The 27,987-nt window shown below is 47.8% G+C and overlaps 2 protein-coding genes across 3 annotated transcripts; one reads left to right on the top strand and one right to left on the bottom strand.

Annotated features, from left to right (window-relative positions):
• On the top strand, nt 1–27,962 carry LOC132828673 (zinc finger protein 239-like). 2 transcript variants are annotated; one of them, XR_009646139.1, is made up of 3 exons: nt 1–87; nt 1,170–3,988; nt 27,938–27,962. XR_009646139.1 is itself a non-coding variant. In XM_060845737.1 (2 exons), the coding sequence occupies exon 2, from the start codon at nt 1,298–1,300 to the stop codon at nt 2,231–2,233; it is 936 nt and encodes a 311-aa protein (XP_060701720.1). In that variant the 5' UTR covers nt 1–87; nt 1,170–1,297; the 3' UTR covers nt 2,234–5,247. The 2 variants fall into 2 exon arrangements, 1 of the variants encoding a protein (XP_060701720.1); XM_060845737.1 differs by lacking the exon at nt 27,938–27,962 and having other exon boundaries at nt 1,170–5,247.
• LOC132828672 (zinc finger protein OZF-like) lies at nt 18,826–21,975 on the bottom strand. Its single transcript, XM_060845736.1, has one exon. The coding sequence runs from the start codon at nt 21,871–21,873 to the stop codon at nt 20,455–20,457; it is 1,419 nt and encodes a 472-aa protein (XP_060701719.1). The 5' UTR covers nt 21,874–21,975; the 3' UTR covers nt 18,826–20,454.
• Nucleotides 27,963–27,987: the final 25 nt, after the last annotated feature.

Raw genomic sequence — 27,987 nt, 5'->3', positions numbered from 1 at the left:
ACGGCCGACGGGACTCGTCTCCGTCACCGCCGTGGCCAGGCCTGGTTCGCCGCCGGCCGTGACCGAGGGTGACCTGTCGCCATCTTGGTAAGGGAATGACGGGTGCGGGGGCAGCCATCTTGGTAAAGGGAGCAGACCTGTCCCATTCGTGCCCTTGTCGTAATGGGCAGGTCCTTGGAATGGAACCCAGCCAGAGGACAGTGGGAGACAACAGATAAGCAGCACTGGCAGCATTGGTGGAGCAGGAAACATAACTTAAGGTTTAATCCAATATCACCGACAAGTCCACTGTTGCAAAGGACTGCCATCATCTCACTCAAAACGTCAACGATGTTCCTCTCTTGATGGATGCTGCCGAGTTTCTCCACCACTTTCAGATCATAATTCAGGTTTCCGCCACCTGCACTATTTTGCGTTAAGTGTCATATAGTCATAGAGATGTACAGCACAGAAGCAGACCCTTCGGACCAACTCATGGGCAGCACGGTGGCACAGTGGTTAGCACTGCTGCCTTACAGCGCCAGAGACCCGGGTTCATTTCCCACCTCATGGGGACTGACTGTGTGGAGTTTGCACATTCTCCCTGCGTCTGCGTGGGTTTCCTCCGGGTGCTCCGGTTTCCTCCCACAGTCCAAAAACGTGCAGGTTAGGTGAATTGGCCATGCTAAATTGCCCGTAGTGTTAGGTGTAGGGGAATGCATCTGGGTGGGTTGTGCTTTGGCAGGTCGGTGTGGACTTGTTGGGCCAAAGGGCCTGTTTCCACACTGTAAGTAATCTAATCATCCACGCCGACCAGATATCCTAAATTTATCTGGTCCTATTTGTCAGCACTTGGTACTTATCCCTCTGAACCCTTCTATTCATGTACCCATCTAGACACCTTTTAAATGTTGTAACTGTACTAGCCTCCACCACTTCCTCTGGCAGCTCATTCCATACATGCACCACACTCTGCGTGAAACAAGTTGCCCCTTAGGTTTCTTTTAAATCTTTCCTTCTCATCCTAAACCTATGCCCTCTAGTTCTGGACTCCCCAATCCCAGGGAAAAGACATTGTTCAAGAAAAGGTGGAGATGGTGCCACGGTTCAGATTTCATGGTGGGGAGGGGTGTGGGTGATGGGATTTACAGCTCTGCATATGAACAGTGATGACTTTTGTCTTTTCACAGAGTACCAGAAAGAGCTTTAACCTGTTAACACATCCTGGAAAGAAATCACAGCAAGGAGAGGCCATACATGTGTTCCATATGTGGACAGGGCTTACGTTGGTCATCAAACCTCCAGAGAACACGCGCACATGCTCACCATGGAGAAACCGTGTAAATGTGGTGATTGCGGGAAGGGATTCAGTTACCCATCCCAACTAGAAACTCATCGACGCAGTCACACAGGGGAGAGGCCGTTTACCTGTACCCTGTGTAGGAAAGGATTTGCTTTATCATCCAGCCTGCAGTTACACCAGCGAGTTCACAGCGATGAGCGACCTTTCAGATGCACTTACTGTGGGGACTGCTTTAAAATCTCTGCCGACCTCATTAAACACCAGCTCGTTCACACCGACGAGAGGCCATTTGGGTGCTCTTACTGCGAGAAGAGATTCAGACAGTCATCTCACCTCATTCAGCACCAGCGGGTTCACACAGGCGAGAGGCCTTACACCTGCTCCGTGTGCGGGAAGGGATTCACCCACGCCTCGAACCTCCGGACGCACCAGCGGGTTCACACCGGGGAGAAGCTGTTCACTTGCTCGGTGTGCGGGAAGGGATTCACGCAATCGTCCAACCTCCGGACCCACCAGCGGGTTCACACAGGGGAAAGGCCGTACACCTGCTCGCGGTGTGGGAAAGGGTTCACTAATTCATCCCACCTTCTGACGCACCAACTCGTTCACTTCGACAAGAGAGCCTTCAAGTGCCCCGACTGCGAGAAGAGCTTCAAAAGCAAAAAGGATCTGCTGATACACCAGCGGATTCACACCGGGGAGAGGCCGTTTATGTGCTCGGTGTGCGGAAAAGGATTCACTCTGTCGTCCAACCTTCTGACCCACCAGCGCACCCACAGCGGGGAGAAGCCGTTCACCTGCTCCATGTGTGGGAAGGGATTCAACCGATCGTCGAACTTGCTGAGACATCACCGGGTCCACACCAGCGAGAGGCCATTCAACTGCTCGGTGTGTGGGAAGGGATTCACTCGATCGTCTCACCTGCTCAGGCACCAGCAAGTCCATGAATGACTTTAGAATGTTATAATCTGTTCTGAATTATATTCTTGATTTCCTTTTTGTTATTCCTTCATGGGATGTGCATGTTACTGGCTAGGCCAGCACTTATTGCCCATCCCGTGTTGTCCTGGAGAAGCTGCCTTTTTATGAACCATGTGCTGCAGGAACACCTACGATACCGTTATGGAGGGAGTTGCGGTTTCTGAGCGACAACACTGAGGGAGCCACAATGCGGGCAGTGATGTAGAGGAAAACTTGCAGAGGGTGGTGTTCGCTTGTAGATGCTCGTCTTGTCTATCTAGCTGGAAGTGGTCATGGATTTGGAAAGTACTGTCTATGGCACTTCTGCAGTGCGCCTTGTATATGGTACATACTTTTGCTACTGCACATTGGTAGTGGAGGAACTGGCACCTGTTGGGTACCTGGGTATTGCACATGAGTATCAGTGGTGGAGGGTGTGATGTCAAGCGGGCTGCTTTGTAGATAGAGATAGAGGGCATGGAACAGACCCTTCAGTTGAGCTCATCCATGCCAACCAGATATCCTCTATATATCTAGTCCCATCTCCCTCTAAACCTTTCCTATTAATATACCAATGCAGATGCCTTTCAAATGTTGTAACTGTACCAGACCGAGCTCCTCGAGTGTTGTTGGAGCTGCGCTCATCCAGACAGGAGTGGAGTATCTCACCACTCTCCTGAACTGTGTCGTTTAGAAGCTGAACAGGTTTTGAGGAGTCAGGAGCTGAGTCACTCACTGCAGGATTCCAAGTCTCTGACCTGCCCTTCGAGCTGCAGTGTTTCTATGGCTGGTCCAGTTCAGTGTGATTCTGTTCAATGCTAACCCCAAAGCTATTGATGGTGGGACATTCAGTGATGGGTGGTGCCACTCAAGGTCAAGAGGTGAGGGTTAGATTCTATCTAGTCGACTAACATGTGTGTGGCCCAAAGATTATTTGCCGCTTCTCAACTCAAGCCTGGATTTGATCCAAGTCTTGCTGCATTTGTCCATGGACTGCTCCAGCCATCCGAGGATATCCAAAAGGTGCTGAGTACTTTTCGATCATCAGCAAACATCCCCATTTCTGACCACCTGATGGAGGCAAGGTCATTGATGAAGCAGCTTAAGATTGTTGGGCCGAGGACACCGGCCTGAGTTTCTGCTGGATTTGTTAACCACGGTAACGGGACTGCAGTTCAAAATCCACGGCCAGGCAGGTGGTCTGTTGGGCGTGCGGCACGTGGGAGTTTGTAGAGAACATGGTGATCGTCGACAACATATCTGTGGTGACTGTCTACAGTTCGAGGAACATCGGCTCCGCATGCAGTGGGCTGATCAGGAGTTCCTGATGAAGAGCTTATGCCCAAAAATGTCGATTCTCCTGCTCCTTGGATGCCGCCTGAGCGGCTGTGCTTTTCTCCAGCGCCACACTTTTCGACCCTGATACTCCAGCATCTACAGTCCTCGCTTTCTCCTGGGTATAACTTCAGAAATGGCAGATGGTTAGGGACACATCGCAGTCTCTAAAAGAAATTAGTTTTACTGCAAGCACAACGTTGTAATGTTTTGGAGCTCTCCCAAGTTAATCGGTGTGCTGTTGCTTCATCTTAGGGCCCTTTCTTGGGATATGGACATCGCTGGTGAAGCCAGTGTTTGGGACCCATCTCTAATTGCCTTTAAACTGAATGGCTTGCTGTGCTACCTCAGAGAGCAGTTAAGAATCCACCCCATTGCTGTGGGTCTGGAGTCAAACATAGCTCAGATCAGGTAAGGACAACAGATTTCTTTTTCGAAGTGAGCCTGAATGATTGTTAGAGCAATCAACGTTCACTGAGACAATTTTTATAATTCCAGATTTTATTACTGGAGTTTAAATCCCACCAGCAAGATGGCTAGGGCTTGAACCCATGTCCCACAGGCGTAAGTCACAGACTCAAACAGTACTGAAACGGACCCTTCAGTTCAACTCATCCGTGCTGACCAGACATTTCAATCTGACCTCCTCCTACTTGTCAGCAATTTGCCCGTATTGCTCTAACCCCTTCCCATTTATATTCCTATCCACATCGCTTTTAAATGTAATCGTTCCCACTTCTGCCACTTTCTCTGGTAATTCGTTCTCTGAAACAGTTACCTCTCGAGTCCTTTTTAAATCTTTCCGCACTCACCTCAAACCCACGCCCTGCAGTTTTGGACTTCCCCATCGTGGGGAAAAGACCTGTCTCAAAGTTGCCACCCATGTTGATCGGGTTGTTCAGAAGGCATATGGTGTGCTGGCTTTTATTAGCAGGGGGATGGAGTTTAAGAGCCCACAAAGTAATGCTGCAACTCTGTAAAGTCCTGGTTAGCCCACGCTTGGAAGAAAGTGTTCCGTTCTTTATTTTTTAGATTACTTACAGTGTGGAAACAGGCCCTTCGGCCCAACAAGTCCACACCGACCCGCCGAAGCGCAACCCACCTCTACCCCTACACCTAACACCATGGGCAATTTAGCATGGCCAATTCACCTCACCTGCACATCTTTGGACTGTGGGAGGAAACCGGAGCACCCGGAGGAAACCCACGCAGACACGGGGAGAATGTGCAAACTCCACACAGTCAGTCGCCTGAGGCGGGAATTGAACCCGGGTCTCAGGCGCTGTGAGGCAGCAGTGCTAACCACTGTGCCACCATGCCGCCCACAAGTGTTCCGTTCTAGTCGCCTCATTATAGGAAGGATGTGGAAGCTTTGGAGAGGGTGCAAATGAGATTTACCAGGACGCTGCCTGGACTGAAGGGCATGTCTTATGAAGAAAGGTTGAGGGAGCTAGGGCTTTTCTCATTAGAGTGAAGGAGGATGAGAGGTGACTGGATAGATGATGATGATGAGAGGCATTGATAGGGTAGACAGCCCGAGACTTTTTCCCAGGGTGGAAATGTCTGTCACAAGGGGACATAATTTTAAGGTGATTGGAGGAAGGTTTAGAGGAGATGTCAGAGGGAGATTATTTACACAGAGAGTACTGGATGTGTGGAACGCAGTGGTAGTAGAGTCAGATACATTAGGGTCGAGAGTGTGGTGCTGGAAAAGCGCAGCAGGTCAGACAGCATCCGAGGAGCAGGAGAATCAGAAGGGCTATCGCCCGAAACATCGATTCTCCTGCTCCTCGGATGCTGTCTAACCTGCTGCGCTTTTCCAGCACCACACTCTCGACTGTAATCTCCAGCATCTGCAGTCCTCACCATTGTTTCAGATACATTCGGGACCTTTAAGCGACTCTTGGATAGGCACATGGATGATAGTAAAAAAAAGGTATATAGGTTAGTCTGATCTTAAAAGTAGGTTAAAAGGTCAGAACAACACGGAGGGCCAAAGGGCTGTGCTCTACTGTTCTATTCGCCCTATCCCTCAATGTAATAAACTTCCAGAAGATCACCCCCTCTGCCTCCTGCCCTGAAGGGAAACCTTCCCAGGCCTATTCAGTCTCCCCCTATAACTCAAACCCACCCCCCCCAGTCCCAGCAACATCCTTATCAACTTTTTCTGCACCCTCTCAAGTGTAACAACATCATTCCTACAGAAGGCAACCAAAATTGTATGCAGTACTCCAAATGTGGCCTTACCAATGTTGTGTACACCTGCAACGCGACATCCCAACTCCTATTCTCAACTACTGAAGGCAAGCATGCCAAATGCCTTCTTCGCCACCCTGTCCACTCCACTTTCAAGGAACTGTGCACCTGCACCCCTCAGTCTCTTAGTTCAGCAACACTTCCCAGCGCCCTAACATTAACTGTCCAAGTCCCGCCCTGGTTTGTCTCACTGAAATGCAACACCTCACATTTATCTAAATTAAACTCCATCTGCCACTCCTATATCCATTGGTCCATCTGATCCAGGTCCTCTGTGACAATCATCTTCACTACGCACAGCACCACATATTTTGGTGTCATCAGCAACCTTCCTAACCATACCTCATAAATTCACAGCCAAATCATTTATATAAATGAGAGAAAGCAGCAGACCCAGCACCAATCCTTGTGGTACAGCGCTGGTCACAGGCCGCAACGATATCACCCCACACCCTAGCTCGCCCCCTGGTGCTCCCCTTTCTAACTCCAGATTATTTCCATTTTAAAGACGTTTGTTCACCCTCATGGACGAGTCTCAGCTCCCTCTACTGTTCAGCCTTGGGAGCTGGGGAAGGTGTTGTGATCAAACCGGAGATTATGAAACACAAAGTCATGGCTGTTTATCAGACTCAATGACTAGACTCAGGGCGAGTCCCACTGCGTCTCTCCCACCTTTGACGTGTGAATAGAACATCCTGCCTGCAAGCCTGTAATTCCATTCAGTCCATACACGAGGAGGTTGATAAGTCTGGTACCTGGAGTCAGTGAATCATAAAATCCCTACAGTGTGCACACAGGCCCTTCAGCCTGGCAAGTCCACACCGACCCTCTGAAGATTATCCCACCCAGGCCCATTCCCCTATTACGCTCCATTTCCTCTGACTAATGCTCCTAACCTTCACATCCCTGAACACTATAGACAGTTTAGCACAGCCAATCCATCCCAATCTGTACATCTTTGGACTGTGGGAGCAAATCCATGCAGACACGGGCAGAATGTGCAAACTCCACACAGACAGTCGCCCGAGGCAGGAATCGAACCCGGGTTCCTGGTGCTGTGAGGCAGCAGTGCTAACCGCTGTGGTGACCTATTAGGGTAGATAGGGTATAGAATGCTTTGTCTGGAAATGATGAAGGCAGGTTCAGTTGAGGCATTCAGACTGTGATGGTAGATCACAGCACCCCGTACAGTGTGTGATACAGGCCATTTGGCCCAACAAGTCCACACCAACCCTCCAAAGAGTATCCCACCATTCTCCTACCACTCTAATTTTCCCTGACTAATGCACTTAACCTACACACCCCTGAGTACAATGGGGCAATTTAGCATGGCCACTCCGCCCTAACCTGCAAATCCTTTGGACTGTGGGAGGAAACCGGAGCGCCCGGAGGAAACCCACACACACAAGGGGGAGGGGAATGTGCAAACTCCACACTCTCCAAACTCCCGGGTCTCTGGCGCTGTGAGGTAGTAGTGCTAACCGCTGAGCCACCGTGCCACCCTGGTGAGTTGGGTGATGTGGCTGGGTTGGACAGACTGGGTCTGTTTCCACTGGAGCCTCGGAGGGGGAGGGGTGACTCGACGGAGGTCTGCGAGGTTTGGGACAAAAGGGTAAGAACGGAAGTGAACTCCCTCCGAGGGGTGTGCATCTTTGCACCTCGCTGCCTCAGGGAGGTGGTGGAATCATCGAACACCTTTAAAGACAGAGGAGTACAAATTCTTGTGGGGGGGGGGGGTGAGCACAGGTTTATCGGGGGGGAATTGGAACGTGGAATTCGAAACGCAGATACATCAGCCAAAATCTGATCGGATTGGCAGAGCCGAATGGTCTACTGATCCTATTTAATGTGTCTGTGTGAGACAAAGTGGTCAGTGAGACCAGTGTCAGTTTGCTGCTGTAACGCACTGCCAGCCTGTTTCATTGGGTCACGGTCTCATCTGGACCGAGAGATTGTGGAGGGGTGTCCCACTCCAGATTCAGGGGTGCAAAGACCCTCCAGTGCAGGACTGAAGGAGTATTGTATCTCCATAGGTGCCCTCTTTAATGTATGACATTATACCAAGACCCGATCCATCGCTCTGGTGGATGTGATTCACCCCCTAGCCATTATTTAAAAGAGCAATGCCGTGATCTCCACCACCCTGGTAAATATTTATCCCTCAATCACCAACGTGCGCACCTAATCATTGCTGCTTGTTGTGCCTTGCTGTGCACAAATTGGCCGCTGCATTTCTTCGGGTAAAAAGTGAGGTCTGCAGATGCTGGAGATCACAGCTGAAAATGTGTTGCTGGTTAAAGCACAGGCTGATGAAGGGCTTATGCCTGAAACGTCGAATTTCCTATTCCTTGGATGCTGCCTGACCTGCTGTGCTTTAACCAGCAACACATTTTCCGCTGCATTTCTTGCAGTCTGACAGTGACTTTATTTCAAAAGTACCTAATCGTCGTAGAACACTTGGGGGTGTCCCAAAGTTGTGAAAGGTGCTCTGTCAATTCGAAACCCTCTTATTCTGAGTATTTCGACCACGATGAGAAAGCTCTGACGCTTTCTCCAAGTGGGACCTGTAGGTGTTATGAAATGTGGGTGTAGATTAACCAATCTCATGTCTTTGCTCACTGTACGGGAAGGGGATGTGGAATGGACTGATCTGTGGAGAAGGGTAACAAATAATTGTGTGCGAGAGAGACAGCCTTGTGGCTGACATCAGAACATTGTACAGATATCCTTGTGGTTATGATTAGAGAGGGCCAGATCACAAACATAATGAACAAATTAAACATAAAACTCTCTACTGCAGCCACAGTCTGTTAAAAGTGTCTTCTCGTCCCTGATCTGAATCCATTGAATTATCTGTGTTCTCTCATTGGGTAATTATCCTCTCTCTGTGTTATTAACAGCGCTCAGAATTCACTGTATAATCCCTGTTCACTGGAGGGGGGAGCAATGCTGTCTCTCATTACAGAGCCCAAAGCTCTGAATCCCCTGTATTATCCCCGTTCCCTGGCTGGGTAACTGTCCTCTATTATTGTGTTGCTGTTAATAAAGTCAGTAAAAGACAGTCTGTTGTTGGGAGTTTGATTATCTGGTGTGTGAAACCACAAGATTCAACGTTTCGAGTCAAAAAGACGAAGAATGAAACACATCACGGCCCAACTCGATACTCTCAGGAGAGAGTCTGTTGTCTAACACCTCGAGAGGACAGAATAGAGGAAGGTCCCTGATTCCGTCCACAGTCACTGTGGCTTCTTAGACAGCACCTTCCAAAGTCGAGACCTCCACCTACCTGTAAATAAGAGGCTTCAGACATACGAGAGCGTCACAACTTTCAAACCACGCGCCATCCTAACTTGGAAGGCTATCACTGTTACTTCACTGTGCTGCAACTGCTCAGTAGTACTGAGTGTGTAACTACACCACATGGAGTGCAGGGGTTCAAAAGGGTGACTCATCTCAACACTGCTCTCTTGAGGGCAACGAGGAAGAGGCAACAAACACTCAAATCTCAGGTGCGAGCAGGTATCCGCCGACCGAGCAGGTGTACTTTGTCCTCCAACCAATGCGAGTGCCTGTTGGTTGGGCGGGGATGTGTAGGGAGCTGGGCCCTGAGGTCCCTCTGTCTGATCTTACCTGCATCAACATGAACCTGATTGGTGTCAAATGCCAGGAGGAAACTGGACCTGCTTGTGGATTGAAACAGAGGAAATCTGTCGTGGTTATAATGCAGCCAGCCAGGTCGCCCTCATACAGTATTAGTCTCCTGACTGGGGCTGTTAATCTGGTCCAAACAGGGAGCCCCAGATCTAAACAGGCGTTCTGTTCACCCTGAGAGCTGACTCTAAGGGAGCTCGATCAATGTCAAGGTCGGTCCACCTGTAAGTAAAGGACAACTAGGTGACGGGACTCTGGACCGGGTCACCATGAACACTGGAGACGCCAGCCAAATGTGTCAGTGGACAAGCAAATGCACAGAACCGAGAGTTCACCAACTTTGGATCCAAGAAAGTTAGATCAGAATGCAGGTACACTATACTCAAAACGAGCTGCTTCAGAGTTGAGGCCATGCCATACCTTGAGTTCTGATTGATTTGTTTCAGTCAGGTACATTGGACCAGGGGCCAATCAGGGGTGGGTGAGGTCACAGCTCACTTGAAGCACAGGATTAGACCAAGACCCAACTAGTGAAATAAATAACAAGTCAGACGCTCAGCAAGATCTACCCAAATAGTCCAGCTAAGTTCATTTTAATTGAGTTAATTGTACGCACTTTGATACATGTACAAACGATGCAGTTTTAGGGTCACTCTAGATTTTACACAGCCAACTTGACAGAGTGTGCCTACATTCTCCAAATGTGGAGCTTTGAAACGAGAGTGGTCAGTGATGAGTATCAAGGTCGAAATATGGTAGTCAGTAAAATCCAGTGCAGAAGCATCAAAACTATTGAACAGAACAGTAAATCAACTGTTGAACATTCTCTCCATGACCTGGAGAACAAAGGAAGTTGATGTCTTTGTCCAGAATGTTCAGTAGAGGGGCATTGCACTCGGAAAGAATATGTTAGCCTTGGAGTGGATGCAGAACAGATTCAACAGTATGGAGCCAAATGTATAATAGGGTCAGTTACGGAGATGGTTTGCATAGTCTTGAATTTAATGGGGCAATCTAATCAAAGGGTTGCATGCAACTGGGAGTAGGAGTAAGCCTCTTCTGGGCTCCACCACTCCCTCAAATTATTTGATGAGTTCTGATTGCAGCCAGGACTCCACTTTCCTGCGAACCTCAGGAAGCTCTCGACTCCCCCCCCCCCCCCCATGACTTGGTCAAAAGGGAGCTGATGATGATCAGGGCAGTTTGAAAGGTAGACTAATGCTTGGGGCATTGACAACAACTTTACAACTGGAGTCCGGTGGTTCAAAGGTCAAAGCAAAGTAGATGATCAGTCAGAATCTGAAATTCTAATTCCCCTCAAAGCTGCTGAAGCAAGGGATTACAGAACCAAGTCAAGGTGATGATGCAGTGATCCAACTTGATGGTGACATTAGCTCCAGGGATGACATGCTTCTCCACCTCTTTGTGTTTCCAGTGTCACGAGCAGATATTTTCCTTAAAGATTCCAATTGAAATAGTAAGTATAAAAATGTCCACAGATGTGGCTTGTATTTATTTCCAGAAGGTATTTGATATTTGTTATCCACAAGAGACTCCCAGTTTAAATGAAATTAGATTTAAGGAAAAGCTGGATAAGTTCAGATTGTTTTCTTTGGAGCAAAACAGGCTGGGGGGATGTGATCGAGATGTACAAGATTATTAGGGCCACGGACAGAATGGATAGAAAGCAGCTTAAATTGAAGGAATCACTATCAAAGAGACGTAACTGTGGCACAATGGCTCGGTGCTTAGCACTCATACCTCACAGCATCAGGGACCCGTGTTTGACGCCACCCTTGGGTGACTGTACAGAGATTGCACGTTCTTCCCATGCGTGTGTGGGTTTCCTCTGGGTGCTCCAGTTTCCTCCCACAGTCCAAAGGAGTGCAGGTGAGGTGGTCTGTGTATGTTAGGTTGTTCAGGGTTGTAGCGGTTAGGTGGATTAGCCGTGGGAAGTGCAGGGTGACAGAGATAGTGTAGGGACCTGGGTCTTGGCGTGATGCTCTTCGGAGGATGAATGGCCTGCTATAATTTTAAGGTGAAAGGCAGGAGGTTTAGAGAGGGGTTGAGGAAATTATAATCCCCCGAGGGAGTTGGCAATCTGGAATGCACTGCCTGGGAGGTTGGCTGAGGCAGGAATCTCACAACCTTAAAAAAGGTACCTGAATGTTATATCATTTCAAGTGCTCAGTCAAGGCTATGGGAGTTGTGGTGGAGGGCGGGACGAGTGTAGTTTTGGTAGGACAGACAAGATGGGGCAAAGGGTCTTTTCTGTGCTCGATAACTCAATGATTCTATGACAGTCATAGAAATGAGAGCATGATATTGGTGTACTGGAGATGTAATTGGACTCATAATGCAAAACCCCAGGCTAAAAAGGGAGGGGCACGGATTCAAATCCCACCATGGCAGATGCTGGAACTCAAATTCAAGAAAAATATGGAATAGAAAAGATAGCCATGCAACCACTGTTTGTTCCCATTGAAAACCAATTGGGTTCACTCATGCCCTTGAGTGAAGGACATCTGCTATCCCTACCTGGCCTATACATGACTCTCAGCAATGTGGTTAACTCTGAACTGTCCTGAGCAATGACGGATAGGCAATTAATGCTGCCCCAGTCAACAAAATTCCATGACTGAATTGCTAAAAACAAATACCCAGATTGCATTGATTGTGGTTTAGTGCTGGGCCAAGACTAGAGTCAGGGAACTTGACTGGTGTCTGAGAAGCTACCAGGTCACATACGGGCCTATCTCCTCCAAACTGTCAACTCGCTGGTGTGTCAGAGGGCTCAGATACATCAGTCAGTCTTTGCCCACACGAAGAGCATGCAAAGGGCCTCTTCCCCAGTTGCCCCAGAAACTGAGAAAGCTGAATAAATCCCTGCCCATGCAGGAAACAGGTCCACAGTTCCTCAACAATCTGCACAGTCTGATGTTTGAACAGAGATGATCATCAATAAGTTACAACGATAGAAAGGACATTGCAGCTGGGGGAGCTCACAGAGATATTGGAGGTTCAGTATGCGTGAAGACACAACACAGATGTTGGACGGTTCCAGGGCTCAAAGACATTAGAGAAAATTACATGCGACAACCCACATTGCCTCCAGTGACACACTCACCGTAACTCACTCCCGTTTCCTTCATTGACACACGCTCCCTGACCCACTCCCCACGTTTCCTCCACTGACACACGCTCCCTGACCCACTCCCCACGTTTCCTCCATTGGCACACTCTCCCTGACCCACTCCCCACATTTCCTCCATTGACACCTACTCCCTGACCCACTCCCCACATTTCCTCCATTCACACCTATTCCCTGACCCACTCCCCACATTTCCTCCATTGACACACGCTCCCTGACCCACTCCCCACATTTCCTCCATTGACACACGCTCCCTGACCGACCCTAACACAGCCCATCCACCAGGGCGTCTCCCGCTCGTTTGGCCTCTGGGGAGGGGAAAGGGAAAACGCTCCCCTTCCAGTCAGGTGGATGGTGGCCACTGTCTCGTTCGCACTCAGGACCATGTCCCCACTCGGCAGTTGTAATCTGTGCACAAACCCACCTCGTTCCGGCACTGACCCTTACCTGGCTCCACTGCACCTGAGGCCATGAATTGAGCATGCGCCTCGATCTTCCCCCGGCGAATGAACGGTGCGGGGCTGGAGGACCAATTGCGGGGAGAGGCGGGTACGGGTGTTGAAAGAGACGGCTGCAAATGTGTTGCTGGTCAAAGCACAGCAGGTTAGGCAGCATCTCAGGAATAGAGAATTCGACGTTTCGAGCATAAGCCCTTCATCAGGCTTATGCTCGAAACGTCGAATTCTCTATTCCTGAGATGCTGCCTAACCTGCTGTGCTTTGACCAGCAACACATTTGCAGCTGTGATCTCCAGCATCTGCAGACCTCATTTTTTAGTTGAAAGAGACGGAGCTGGAGGACCAGGCTGGTCCGACCAATGGAAATGAATGAGAAGGAGCTGGAGGACCAATCTGGTCCTCCAACCAATGGGAGTGAAAGAGAGGGAGCTGGAGGACGGAGCTGGTCCTCCAACCAATGGGAGTGAATGAGACGGAGCTGGAGGACGGAGCTGGTCCTCCAACCAATGGGAGTGAAAGAGAGGGAGCTGGAGGACCAAGCTGGTCCTCCAACCAATGGGAGTGAACGAGACGGAGCTGGAGGACCAATCAATGGGAGTGAAAGAGAGGGAGCTGGAGGACCGAGCTGGTCCTCCAACCAATGGGAGTGAGTGAGACGGAGCTAGAGGACCAATCTGGTCCTCCAACCAATGGGAGTGAAAGAGACGGAGCTGGAGGACCAAGCTGGTCCTCCAACCAATGGTTGTGAAAGAGACGGAGCTGGATGACCAAACTGGTCCTCCAACCAATGGTTGTGAAAGAGACGGAGCTAGATGACCAAGCTGGTCCTCCAACCAATGGGAGTGAAAGAGACGGAGCTGGAGGACTGAAATGGTCCTCCAACCAATGGGAGTGAAAGAGAGGGCGCTGGAGGTCCGAAATGGTCCTCCAACCAATGGGGGTGCAGGACGGGGAGCTGGAGGACAGAGCTGGTCCTCCAACCAATGAGAGTGAAAGCGACGGATCTGGATGACCAAAATGGTCCTCCAACCAATGGCAGTGAAAGAGAGTGAGCTGGAGGACTGAAATGGTCCTCCAACCAATGGCAGTGAAAGAGAGTGAGCTGGACGACTGAAATGGTCCTTCAACCAATGGGAGTGAAAGAGATGGAACTGGAGGACCGAAATGGTCCTCCAACCATTGGGAGTGAAGAGAGGGAGCTGGAGGACAGAGCTGGTCCTCCAACCAATGGGAGTGAAGAGAGGGAGCTGGAGGACAGAGGTGGTCCTCCAGCCAATGGTAGTGAAAGAGACGGATCTGGATGACCAAAATGGTCCTCCAACCAATGGCAGTGAAAGAGAGTGAGCTGGAGGACTGAAATGGTCCTCCAACCAATGGGAGTGCAAGAAATGGAGCTGGAGGACCGATCTGGTCCTCCAATCAATGGGAGTGAAAGAGATGGATCTGGAAGACCGAAATGGTCCTCCAACCAATGGGAGTGAAAGAGAGGGAGCTGGAGGACGAAAAATGATCCTCCAACCAATGGGAACGAACGTGGGGCAGAGCTAATCCTGGAACTCCTTCATTGTCTGAGAGTCTGCTTCATTGAGAGAAAGTGGAAAGGCGTAGATTAGATTAGGTTAGATTACTTACAGTGTGGAAACAGGCCCTTCGGCCCAACAAGTCCACACCGACCCGCCGAAGCGCAACCCACCCATACCCCTACAGTTACCCCTTACCTAACACTACGGGCAATTTAGCATGGCCAATTCACCTGACCCGCACATCTTTGGACTGTGGGAGGAAACCGGAGCACCCGGAGGAAATCCACGCAGACACGGGGAGAACATGCAAACTCCACACAGTCAGTCGCCTGAGTCGCGAATTGAACCCGGGTCTCAGGCGCAGTGAGGCAGCAGTGCTAACCACAGTGCCACCATGCCGCCCATGTACTTTTCTGTTTCTGGGTTCATCCAGAGGAAACCGTGTCGGGCTGGAGCAAAAATATCAGAAACATCTGTAACTGAGATACATTATTTTATGACATATTGGAGGAATTGTCTGATGGAGCCCTTCATCAGAAACATCGATTTTCCTGCTTCTCGGATGCTGCCTGACCTGCTGTGCTTTTCCAGCAACACACTCTCAACTCTGATCTCCAGCATCTGCAGACCTCACTGTCTCCTCCCTGATAGAATAGCACAGTCTTGTGATTGCTTCCCTTGTAGAGAATTACTGAATGAGCACAGTATACTATAGGTACAAAATCAGTGTCTGTGGAGAGAAAGCAGACAGCGGATCCGAAACGTTAACTTTATTTTCTGTCCACAAGTGCTGCCTGACCTGCTGCGTTTCTGATTTTGTTTCTGATGTGCAGCATCCACAGTTCTTTATTTTCCCAAAGTACTGAAGGTGGCCGCTCAGCCCAATGCCTGTGCTGACTCCCCAAAGGATCAGTTCACTTCAGCCTATTCACCCGTCTTGTCCCCCTAACTCTACACATTGCTCATTTCAGATAATTATTCAATCCCCTCTTGACTGCTGAGGGGTAATCTTATGCAGGTTTATAAAATCCATGAGGGGCATGGATAGGATGAATAGCCAAGGTTTTCTTCCCAGAATAGAAGAGTCCTAAACTAGATGGCATAGGTTTAAGGTGGGAGGAGAAGGATTTAGCAGGAACCTAAGGGTCACGTTTTTCACACAGAGGGTGGTGTGTGTATGGAACGAGCTACCAGAGGAAATGGTGGAGGCTGGTGCAATTACAACATTTAAAAGGATGGGTATATGAACAGTACTGATTTAGAGAGATATGGGCCAAATGCTGGCAAATGAGTCCAAGTCAGATTGAGAAGTCTGATCAGCATGGACGAGATGGACCAAAGGACGTTCTGTGCTGTATAACTGTGTGACTCCATTTCATTCACAGTTAACAGATTTCAAATCCTTTCAACTCACTGCATGAGAAAGAGTTTTTCATCACGTTGCCATTTCTTATTTTGCCAATTCCTCTCAATCTGTTCCTAACTGACTCCAACGCTGGTTGGAAAGATGGTGCCGGAGGATCAGCGATGTTCACATTTGTTGGGTCTGGCAGGATGGTGTGGTTCTGAGCTGGCTCAGAGCTTGAACATAGATGGACTTCTCTTTAAGCTGTATTTTTTTCATTTTCTCTTATTCTCAAACTAACAATATGGTGCTGGATTATGACAACAAATGAAAGTTTTTCGCTGTATTTTATTGTATTTCACTATAAAATATACTTATAAGTAAAGCCATTCATTCATAATTTTTCTCGATCTTTGTACTAATGGGAACAAAATCTCCCCTATCTGTTCCATCCAGAACCCCCCATTAATATTAAATGTATTTTGTTTTATTCATTTCTGGAACATGGGTGTCATTGGCTGCACAACATAATTAGCCTTCATCAAGCTCAATATTATTGTTTGTAAATAATTGACACCCAGCACCAAATCTTGTGGCATTCCACTCATTACAGCTTGATAAACCAAAAAAAAAGCTACTCACTGTTTCATGTTAGCCAACTAATTCTTTGCCTCCACTAATGTGTTAGCCCTCTGCATTGTGTGCTCTTATGTTGTAGCCTTTCATGTAACTGTTTATCAAATGCCTTTTGCGACGCCCCGTACACTTCATCTACAGGTTTAACTTTATCCACTATTTCCTCAAGAACTCTAATAAACCCCAATTAGTCAAATATGATTATGATTTACTAAGTATTCTGCAATAACCTGCTTAATGATGTTAGAATACCAAACTGACAGTTTTCTGCTTTCTATCTCCCTCTTTTCTTGATAAAACATATTACATTTGTCACTTGTCAATCTGCTGAAATCTCTCCTAAATCTAAGTGATTTTATAACATATAACCAATGCCCCTAGTATGTTTGCAGTCACTTGCTTAAAGATCCTAGGATGCAGGCCACCTGGTCCTAAGGTCCCCACACTGGACTCAAAATGTAAACTCTTTCACTACAGATGCTGTCAGACCTGCTGTGTTCTCTAGCATTTTTTTTTGTGTGTTTGGAGCTGCTCCTGGTGACTTGTCAGCATTTACATCTTTCCTAGCCCCTTCCTGGTCATGGTGACTACGATATGTTCTTTCTCTTTCATTTCTTGACACTCAGGTATCTTTGGACAGTTTTTCAAGCCTGCTGCAATGAAAACAGAAACAAAATACCTGTTTAAAAAATGTGCTTGTTCTATATTATCAGGTCGCAAGTCTCACTCTCTAGAGAACCAACACTAGCTTCAGTTCCTATTTTCCTACCTCAATGTTTGCAGAAATGCTTACTGTTATTATAGCTAGCCAGCCTTCTCTCATACTCTGCTTCCTGCCTCTCTCTGTCCTGTCATTCTTCACTGTCTCTTCAAATCCAACCAGTAATCTGTGCAAATTTGTAAAGTGTTTAACACTAGCATAATTTCCTTAGTCATTCTCAAAAGATTCTTTCTTCTTCTTACTGGGCTAAATGTTTGCTAAGTTATGAAATGTCTCCGAAATGCTGTGCTGCCTTATGAAGCCACAGATGGAACATTTGTCTTATGAAGAGAGATTGAACAGTTTAGGCCTTTTCTCTCTGGGATTTAGAAGAGTGAGAGGTATATAAGAAACCAATTAGCAAAGTAGCTATAAAGATGATGTTTATATCATGTGAGACAATCTGGATGCAGGATTTAAAACAGAGCCAAGGAGAAATTACATCCCGCAAATGGTAGTCAATCTGTGTAACTCATTTGCCCAGACTATGATGGATGCTGAGACGCTGAATAAATTTAAGGAGAAGATAGGCAAATTTATAATTTGTACTGATTTTAAGGGTTTTGGAGAGCAGGCAGGAAAGTGGAGTTGAAGCTGAGATGAGATCAACTATCATTGTATCATGTGGCAGAGCAAGATGGAGTTGCTGAATTGCCCACTTGTGCTCCAATCAGTGACCTCTCACCTTTATTATCTTATTTCTACCCAAACAGATTCTACATCTTGTTGTTGTGAAGTCAGGCCATCTTTTCCTATTATGCTCAATCTTAATTATGAGAGTTATGTCACCAATTTTTCCTAGCTTCTTGGCTTTTCAGAATGTCTGAAAATGCTTGAATCTCCAGGTCTTAGCTTTGGTCACCTTGCAACCAAGTTCCCATAATAGCCATCAAGTCATACTCATTTATATCCATCTCTGATAACAGGTGCCTTTTCATGATGAATGCTGAATGCATTGCTCAGAGACAGAAAAGTGGGCAGGACTGAGGACATCTTTATGGGATTGCCTTGCATCTCTTCTGTGGATTTTCTTTTTCTGCATTCAGATGTCCCTGCTGAGAAAGCTTTAAGGTCCCCTACAACCACTGAACATCAGAGGCAGCACATTTGGGAAAGTTAGTATGACAATGTTTCATTTGCAGTTTTAGTGTTATTCATTTTAGTTTATTGAGGAGACACCATTCAAAGTGGGGCCACTAATACATACTTCTGTTGAAAAGAAACAAAGAGGCAAATGGGAAAGCTGTGTGAAAACAATTTGAAGAACAGCAACTGCATAAGCCCTGAGATGCTCACACCCAAATGACTGTTCCACTGGACCAAGAGATGGAATGTTTAATTAGGCTAATGATTCTCTTTAGGCTAGTCCAGAAACAACGGGCCCAAAGGACTATATTTCCACGATTTCAATGAGGCTAGTGCCAGGATTAAAGATTACAGGCAATCAAGCTCACAAGAACAGGATTTATTTAGAATATTTGGAAGTACACTGTATTCATACACACTTAGAGTCATAGAGTCACAGAGATGTGCTGCACAGAAACAGATCCTTCGGTCCAACCAGTCCATGCCGACCAGATATCCCAACCCAATCTAGTCCCACTTGCCAGCACCTGGCCCATTTCTCTCCAAACCCTTCCTATTCATATAACCATCCAGATGCCTTTTAAATGTTGCGATTGTACTAGCCTCCTCTAGCAGCTCATTCCATACACACATTACCTCTCTGCGTGAAAATATTGCCCCTTAGGTCCCTTTTATATCGTTCCCCTCTCACCCTAAACCTATGCCCTCTAGTTCTGGACTCCCCCACCCCAGGGAAAAGACTATGTCAACTTATCCTATCCATGCCCTTCATGTCTCGAGTCTGTTTCAGTTGATCAGAGCTGAAGTGGACTGTTCTGATGAAAAAGCTCAGACCCGGCTCAAAACATGGGAGTATTTGGGCTCATCTGTTGCCTACCATCTGTGGTCATGTTCTTTTTTTTAAGGGGTGGAGAAGGAAGGGGGTGGTTGTAAAATTTCATCTCGGTCTGGGATTATAACTACGAGCCTATCCAGTTGACACAGCTACGCAGTCTGCAAGATCATTGTTGGGTTTGCACTCATATATTGAATCTGTAATTGTCTGGCACGTTGCCCGTGAATACAAATACGCTTCAGTGTCAGAAAAAGAACTACTGAAACACACTGGTCAGCTCCACAGAATCTCATTAGGTGAGATTCTAGGTGAAAATGTGTAGAACATGCTATCCCAGGGAGTGGTGCAGAGGTTAACATAGTTGGGTTTGAGGAGGAAGGAGGGAGTGAAATGAATAAGAAGATGTAATGATGGATTGAAGTTGGCGGGGGGAGGGTGGAGGCTTTTTTTGCAGCATGAACAGGGAATTTCAAGGATATTGCCAGGGCTGGAGAGTTTTAATAATGAAGAGAGGTTAAATAGACTAGAGTTGCTTTCTTTGGAGTACAGCAGAATGAGAGGGGACATGACTGAGATGTATACAATTGTGACAGACATAGACAGGCAGACAAGAAGAAACTTCTTCACGAGGTGGAGGGATCAATGTCTGGGGTACAGATTTAACGTCAGGAAAAGAAGGTTTCGAGGTGATGATTTGGAGATGCTGGTGTTGGACTGGGGTGTACAAAGTTACAAATCACGCAACACCAGGTTATCATCCAACAGGTTTAATTGGAAGCACACTATCTTTCGGAGCGCCGCTCTTGTGATTTTCACCCAGAGGTTGGGAGGAATCTTGAACTCAGTGCCTGTAAAGGGTGGGAGAGGCAGAAACATTTGAAGAACTATTTAGATGTACACTTGCAAAGCCAAGGCAGACAAGGCGATGGGCCAAGTGCTGAACAAAAGGATTCAAACAGTTAGGCGCTTGATTTTGACTGGTGCATACTCAATCGACTGAAGGGCCTTCTTCTGCACTGGAGACCACTTAGGACTCGAATTCAGTTGGGTCAAACCTCCTCTTTCAATGTTATATATTTGAACTACTTCATTGATCAACAAGCAAGGATCAAATAAAGGAAATCATCAGCACAACAGTGTGACAGTTTAAGCAGCAGCACACGATACCGAAAGCCTTCACTTCATTCCAGACATCGGTCTGTGTGCAGTGTGAGATAACTGATGCTTTACCAGGTTTCTGGCTCTTTTAAAGCTCTTACCACAATCAGAACACTTGAATGGCGTAGTCATGTGAACACGCCGGTGGCTCTGCAGGGTCGATGACTGAGCGAAGCCTTTCCCACACAAGGTGCAAATGAATGGCCTCTCACCCGAGTGAACCCGCTGGTGTGTCACCAACAGCCACTGCCTTTTAAAGCCCTTCCCACAGTCCGGGCATTTGAACGGTCTTTCGGCCGTGTGAACCCGTTGGTGCATCAGCAGGTTAGACGACCGAGCAAACACCTTCCCGCACTCAGAGCAGCTGAACGGCTTCTCCCCAGTGTGGACCCGCTGGTGTGTCCGCAGGTTGGACGACTGCGTGAATCCCTTCCCGCACACAGAGCAGGTGAATGGCCTCTCCCCGGTGTGAACTCGCTGGTGTATCATCAGAGGTGTTGACTGAGCAAATCCCTTCCCACACTCGGGGCATGTGAACGGGCTTTTGCCTGTGTGACTATGTTGGTGCCTTTTCAAACACTTGAAGGTTCTGAACGTCTCCCCACATTCGGAACACTTAAAGGGTCTCTCATCCAGGTGAACTCGCTGGTGTGTCAGCAGAGCGGATGATCGTGTGAACCCCTTCCCGCACACAGAGCAGATGAATGTCTGTTCTCCGGTGTGCTCACGCTGGTGCCCCTTCAACTTCTGGGAGCTATTAAAGCTCATCCCACAGTCAGAGCATCTAAGAGGTCTCTCTTCACTGTGGATTTGCTTATGCTTCACCAGGTGGGTTAGCCGACTGTAGCCCTTCCCACAAATGGAGCAGATGAACGGCTTCTCCCCGGTGTGAACTCTCTGGTGTGCCAGCAGGTTGAAGGACCGAGCGAATGCTTTCCCACACACGGAGCAAGTGAACGGCCTCAGCCCACTGTGCAGGTGCCGGTGTCGCCGCAGTTCCTGGAAGCTTTTAAAACACTTGCCACAGTCAGAACATTGAAATGGCCTCTCCTCCGTGTGAGCCATCTTATGCCTCATCAGATCCCGGGAGCTTTTAAAGGTCTTCCTACAGTCGGAACACTGAAATGGTCTTTCCTCTGAGTGAACAAGCTGGTGTGCCTGCAAATGGGACAGATAAGCAAATACCTTTCCACATACGGAGCAGGTGAATGGGCTACTCTTGGTTGGACTGTGCTGATGAACCCCCAAAGATGGCAGGGAACTGCAGCTCTTCCCATCACTTCCAATTTCACCATGGGCCTCTTCATTGTAACAATCCACATGATTCCCTGAGACGGGGATACAGCTGAAGGAGAGGCCATATGCAGAAAGCATCTTTGCCTGGTCCACCGTACGATCACTGTTTTCTTCTTCCATCAGCAAGGTCAACGACAGCATTCAAGATCCTGATAAAGCCAGCTGACCTATCCAAGGTGCAGAACGCTTGAGATGTTGGGAGTAAGTGACTTCCTGCTGTTCCCTGCGACGTGATCCCACCCCCCTCCCCACCCCCCGCCAACTTTTGGCCTTCCTCACCAACTTGAACTGAAAAAAAGAAAGGCTTCCGGGTCCAGGATAAAAGCAGAGTAACACTGACGAGAATGCAAATCCTGAGACTGAAAAGGGAAATGCTGGATGTGAGCGGTGGAATCTGTGGAGACAGGGAGTGACAAAGAAAGAAAACAAAATAGAATTAACAATAGAGCAGGAGCGATCCTCACCACGGCGAGTTCGGGGGGGGTCAAGGCTGACCGGACCTCCCAGTCACCGCCTATTTTAATTCCCCTTCCACTCCCTTTCCAACATGACCATCCTTGGCCTCCTCCCTTGCCACAATGAACCAAACTGCAAATCGGAGGAACAACACCTCATATTCTGCCTGGGCAGCCTACAGCCCGGAGGACTCAACATTGAGTTTTCCAATTTCAAATAACCTCGCTCCCTCTTCCCTTACTCCCTACCCAGCCCCTCTCCCTCCCTTCCACTCCTCCCAGCCACCTACCAGACTCATTCCTCCCATTGACCAACCAGGTCGTACCCTCATCCTGTCTTCACCCATCTCCACTTCACCACCCTGCCCCCGAGACTCCCTTTGTCTGCCACTTCCCATACACCCACTCCCAATCCTGAAGAAGGGTTACACCCGATACGTCGACTTCTCCATCTCCTGATGCTGCCTGGGTTGCTGTGTTCTTCCAGCTTCCTCCTTGTCAAGCTTGGGACAAATGGCATCTGTCCTTACCCAGAGTGCTCAGCGCGCTAGAAACCGCTCTATATCGGACAGCGCCCAGCGTTGGCGGCACCGGCAGAAAGCGAGCTCGGTGACGAGCTGGGCGGCGAAAAATAAAATGAATGCATCCAACCCAGAGCACCCGAGAGATCCTGCGCTCATCCCACACCTTCCATAGTCAACAGAGCCTCCACTCCCCTTTCCGCAGCCGCGACTGGGACAGTAATGGCGACCGCAGCGATGATTGACGAGCGCAGCGACCAATAGGAAAGCTTAGAGGTCTCAGGGCATCATGGGTCCTCCAACCAATAGAGGAAGTTGGAGGACCTGGCGGCAATGGGTCCTCCAACCAATGGGAAGTCTTGGAGTCAGAAGGCGGGTGTTGTGGGTGTATCAGCATAAGGAGGCTGGAATGGGACTGAACAGAGAGGCTTGGAATTCTCAGCATTGACCCTGGATCCCAAATGTCTCTTGGCTTCAGGTTAAACATGGGTCCTAGTGATTACCACCCCTACCGTCGTCCATTGGCTGATAAGACAGTACTAGGCAAAAGTGAGGACTGCAGATGCTGGAAACCAGAGTCTAGATCAGAGTTTTGCTGGAAAAGCACGGCAGGGGGTCAGGCAGCATCCGAGGAGCAGGAAAAATCGACGTTTTGGGCAAAAGCCCTTTATCAGGAATAAGACAGTGCTGTTCCATGTTGAGCACCTCATGGAGGAAGCACCTTTGGTTGGTGAGGTTGCAGATGTAGGTACTCTGGTGTGGGAGATTTCAATATCCATCATCTAGAGCAGCTGGACGACAGTACGGGTGGTTCGATCCTGAAGGTAATTTATTTTGATAGGACTTGAATATAAAAGTAGGCATATACTTCTGAGGCTTCACATCTGCGCACACACACACACACACCATGGGTGCTGGGGAAAAATAAGCACTACCGCAGTTAGGCGGTAGTGTGGGGGTTAATTTAAAGAAAAAAGAAAAATAAATAAATAAAATGGTGCCCTTTGATGTAAAAAATATATACTTCTGAGGCATGAGATTGATAGATTCTTGATTGCCAAAGGTTAAGGGGAAAGGTAAGAGAATGGAGATGAGAAACGTATCAGCCATGATTGAATAATGGAGCAGACTCAATGGGCTGAATGGCCTAACTTATGCTGCTATGTCTTATGGTAATAGATGCCAGGATGGGTCTGCTGTAGGTGATGAAGAAACGTGAAGAGAAAAGCATCCTTGACATCTTCCTGACCAATCTGCCTAATGCTGATGCATCTGTACATGATAGTATCGTTAAGAGTGACCACTGCTCAGTCAGTCATTGTGGAGACAAATTCATTGAAAATGTTGTCCATCGGGTTACATAGCAACAGGAGTAGGCCAGTCAGCCCTTCGAGGCTGTTCCACCAGTCGGTGAGATCATAGCTAATCTTCAGCCTGACTCCACATATCTGCCTTAACAGGTATAAAATTAACAGCTGATCCAGAACACACTGCCATTTGTAGAAGAGAGTTCCAAATCGCTACCATCGCCTGTATGAAGAAATGCTTCCTAAAATCTCTGCTGAACAGTCTGCACCTAATTCTCAGACTATGCCCACTTGTTCTAGAATCCCCAAATAGCGGAAATAGATTACCTTTATCTAGCTTGTCCTCTACTGTTCATTTCTTGAAGACTTCAGTCTGATCATCCTTTAACCTTCTGAGTTCTCGATAAAAATGGCCAACTTTATGTAATCTCTCATAACTTTACACCGAAAGTCCAGGTGTCATTCTTGTAACCGTACAGTGCAGTCCCTCCAAGGCCAGTATATCCTTCCTAAGGTGTGGTGCCGGTATGCCCACAGAACTCCAAGTGGGGCCTAACCTGGGATTTGTATAACAGCAGCATAACATCTGAATCATTGCCCTTAAATGGAACATGAAGCTGTTTAGTCCTATGCTTACTGGACAGTAACAGTGATCTCACTGAAACATATATTGTTCCGATGGGTACTGAAAGGCTTGTCAGGGAATCTAGAAAATAAAATGCAGCATTGTTTGAAAATAAAGTTTCCTTTTAAGAGGCATTTCTTCTTGCTCGTGTTTGGAATTCTCTCCTCCAGCGAGCTATGATATCTGGGTCATTGAATACAAATCAGGGCTAAGTTAAACAACTGTTGACAACAAGGGAGCTAAAGATTATGATAGACAGGCAGACAAGTGCATTTCATAGAATCGTCAAATCCCTAGTGTGGAAACAGGCCATTTGGCCCAACAAGTCAACAACCCTCCGAAGAGTATCCCACCCAGATCCATTCCCCTACCTTATTGCATGCATTTCCCCTGATTAATGCACCTAACCAACATATCCCTGAACACTGTGGGGCAATCTAGCATGGTCAGCTCACCTAACCTGAACACTATGGGCAATTTAGCACGGCCAATCCACCCTAACCAGTACATCTTTGGACTGTGGGAGGAAACCGGAGCACCCGGAGGAAACCCATGCGGACACGGGTGGAACGTGCAAACTCTACACAGACGGTCGTCCGAGGGTAAGTCTGAGAACCACACGTCAACAGTGGGCAGGGGAGAATCACGAGTACACTTTGTGAGAAACCAGCAGTATAAGGATACATGGAAGAGCTGTTCTCCTTCCATCACCATTTAGGGGGGGGCAATGACCAAGTGGTATTATTATAACTGTCCACATCCAGAGATGGTGGAATTTAAGTTCAATAAGACTCTGGAATTAAGAGTTTAAATGATAACTATGAGTCCATTGTTCATTGGGAAGAAAAGCCCATCAGGTTAATAAGATATAGGAGCAGACCTAGGCCATTTGGCCAATGGGGTGGCATGATGGCTCAGTGGTTAGCACTGCTGCTTCACAGCACTAGGGTCCCGGATTTGATTCCTGCCTTGGGTGACTGTCTGTGTGGAGTTTGCACATTCTCCCCGTGTCTGCGTGGGTTTCCTCCGGGTGCTCCAGTTTCCTCCCACAGTCACAAAGATGTGCAGGTGAGGGTGAATTGGCCGTGTTAAATTGCCCATAGTGTTAGGTGCATTAGTCAGAGGGAAATGGGTCTGGGTGGGTTACTCTTCGGAGGGACGGTGTGGACTTGTTGGGCCAAAGGGCCTGTTTCCACACTAGGAAATCTAAAGTAAAGAGTCTGATACGCTCCTCACCCCTATTTTCATGCCTTCTCTCCACATGCCCTCAAACTGTGACCAACTGAAAAATCCAACTCCTCCTCAAATTTACTCACTGTCTCAGCATCCACTCTACTGTGGGGTCGCGAATCGTACAGATTCACAACCCTTTGGGGGAAGTAGTTTCTCCTCAACTCTCTTTTTAAATTTGCTGTCCCTTATCCTGAGGTTATGACCTTTCGTCTAGAATGCCCTACAACAGGAAGCAACCGCTCCTCATCCTTTTTTCCACACCCTTTTACCATCTTGAATCTCACCTCATTCTTCTAAATTGCAGAGGGTATAGGCCTGAACTGTTCATTCTCTCTGCAGACGCTCATCTCTAGCAGCAATCTGGTGGGCCTCCTCTGAATATCGTTTAGGAAGTCATCTGCCATCCGTTACCTGGTCCACCCTTGCCTACCTGCGACTGCAGACCCACACAACACAGTTGACTTTAACTGCTCTCTGGGCAATTAGTGACAGGGCAATGAATGCTGGGCCTGCCCAGTGACACCCTCATTCCCATGAATGAACGATTTTTTTTTTAAAAGCCTGCTAGCTGTTGGCAGAACAGGCTCAAAGGGCCTACTCCCACTCCTAGTATCTATGTTTCTGAATGCAGTTGTGTGCAAGGTTTCCGTGCTTTTGGCAACAGCCTGTCAAACCCCCATGTGCAGACTGACTGCAGTCATACCATAAATAGATAAATAATCCATGCAGTCTGTTCTCAACGTATGCATTTCAGTAAAAAGTGTTGAAATGTTTGTTCCAGCCCCACAGTTTCCTTCGTTTAAAAGTCACAATCAGAAAGATCCAGTTTTTCCTATAGTTTGAAACGAATGACTCAATCGATTAGACTCTCATGATGGAGGAGACGCCGGTGTTGGACAGGGGTTGGACAGAGTTAAAAATCACAAACCTGTTGCACCATAACCTGGTGTATGTGGAAGCACTAGCTTTCAGAGCGCTGCTCCTTCATCCTGATGGGGCAGGATCATAAGACATAGGATTTATAGCAAAAGATCACAGTGTCATGCAACTGAAACGATAAACTGTGATCTTTTGCTATAAATTCTGCATCTTATGATCCTGCCCCACCAGTTACCTGATGAAGGAGCAGTGCTCTGAAAGCTAGTGCTTCCAAATAAACCTGTTGCACCATAAGCTGATGTTGTGATTTTGTTTTAAGATTAGACACAGATTATGGGTTGGGGGGGTGGAGTTCTGGGATCAGCCCCACCCCTCATTCATTCCCATTGGTTGGAGGACCACCCGCCTCAGCTCAGTCCTCCAGCCCCGCCCACTCACCTCCTATTGACCCAAAGGCGCCGTCAATCAACGCCTCCCCAAGCCATGATCTGAGCATACTCAGACGACCAGGGGGCAAATGAAGGGAGAGGTTAAAAAATACTTGGAAGAAGCCCAGAGGAGGAGGTGAAGAGAGGGACTCGACAGAGGCACAGAGACAGGAAATATGATCTTGGTGCAGGAATGAGGGCAGGTTCAGGGAGCGTCTGTCAATTGGAGCAGAAATTGGGCTTGAGTAAGGGAGCGTCTGCAAATGGAATAGGAATGGGTTCAGAAAGCACCTAGGCGAAAGGACTGCAGATGTTGGCGATCAGAGTGGTGCTGGAAAAGTACAGCAGGTCAGGCAGCATCTGAGGAGCAGGGAATCGACGCAAAAGCCCTTCGTCAGAAAGCATCTGTCAGCTGAAGGGAAAATGTGAGCCACTTCTCTGAATGGAGGATAAATAATTGAGCTTTTTTTTCCCCCCATGAATGAAATATGTATAGATTTCAATGAGACTTTGTTCCCCCATCCCGAGCAACTGTTGCAAAATACTGGGGTAGTTCCCCATTGCTAGTTGCCCCGATTGGAAATGATCTACCAGATAAATGGCCTCATGCTGTGTTTGTCAGGGGGTGCTAACAAAATGTCGAATACCTGCCACAATGGGTAGGGAGCCTGTGTCTGAAACTCAGCACCCAGAACGGTCTTCTGAATGTCAATACCGTTCTAGCGGCGTTGATTTTTTTTGTAATTCCATTTTACAGGGTGACAGAAGGGAGATTTGCAATCACCACATTCGAAACAAGCATCACTT

Source organism: Hemiscyllium ocellatum, chromosome 27 (genome assembly GCF_020745735.1).
Source record: "Hemiscyllium ocellatum isolate sHemOce1 chromosome 27, sHemOce1.pat.X.cur, whole genome shotgun sequence".
NCBI classification, from domain to species: domain Eukaryota; kingdom Metazoa; phylum Chordata; class Chondrichthyes; order Orectolobiformes; family Hemiscylliidae; genus Hemiscyllium; species Hemiscyllium ocellatum.
The sequence above is the reverse complement of the archived record's forward strand: the minus strand, read 5'-3'. Positions and strand labels throughout refer to the sequence as shown.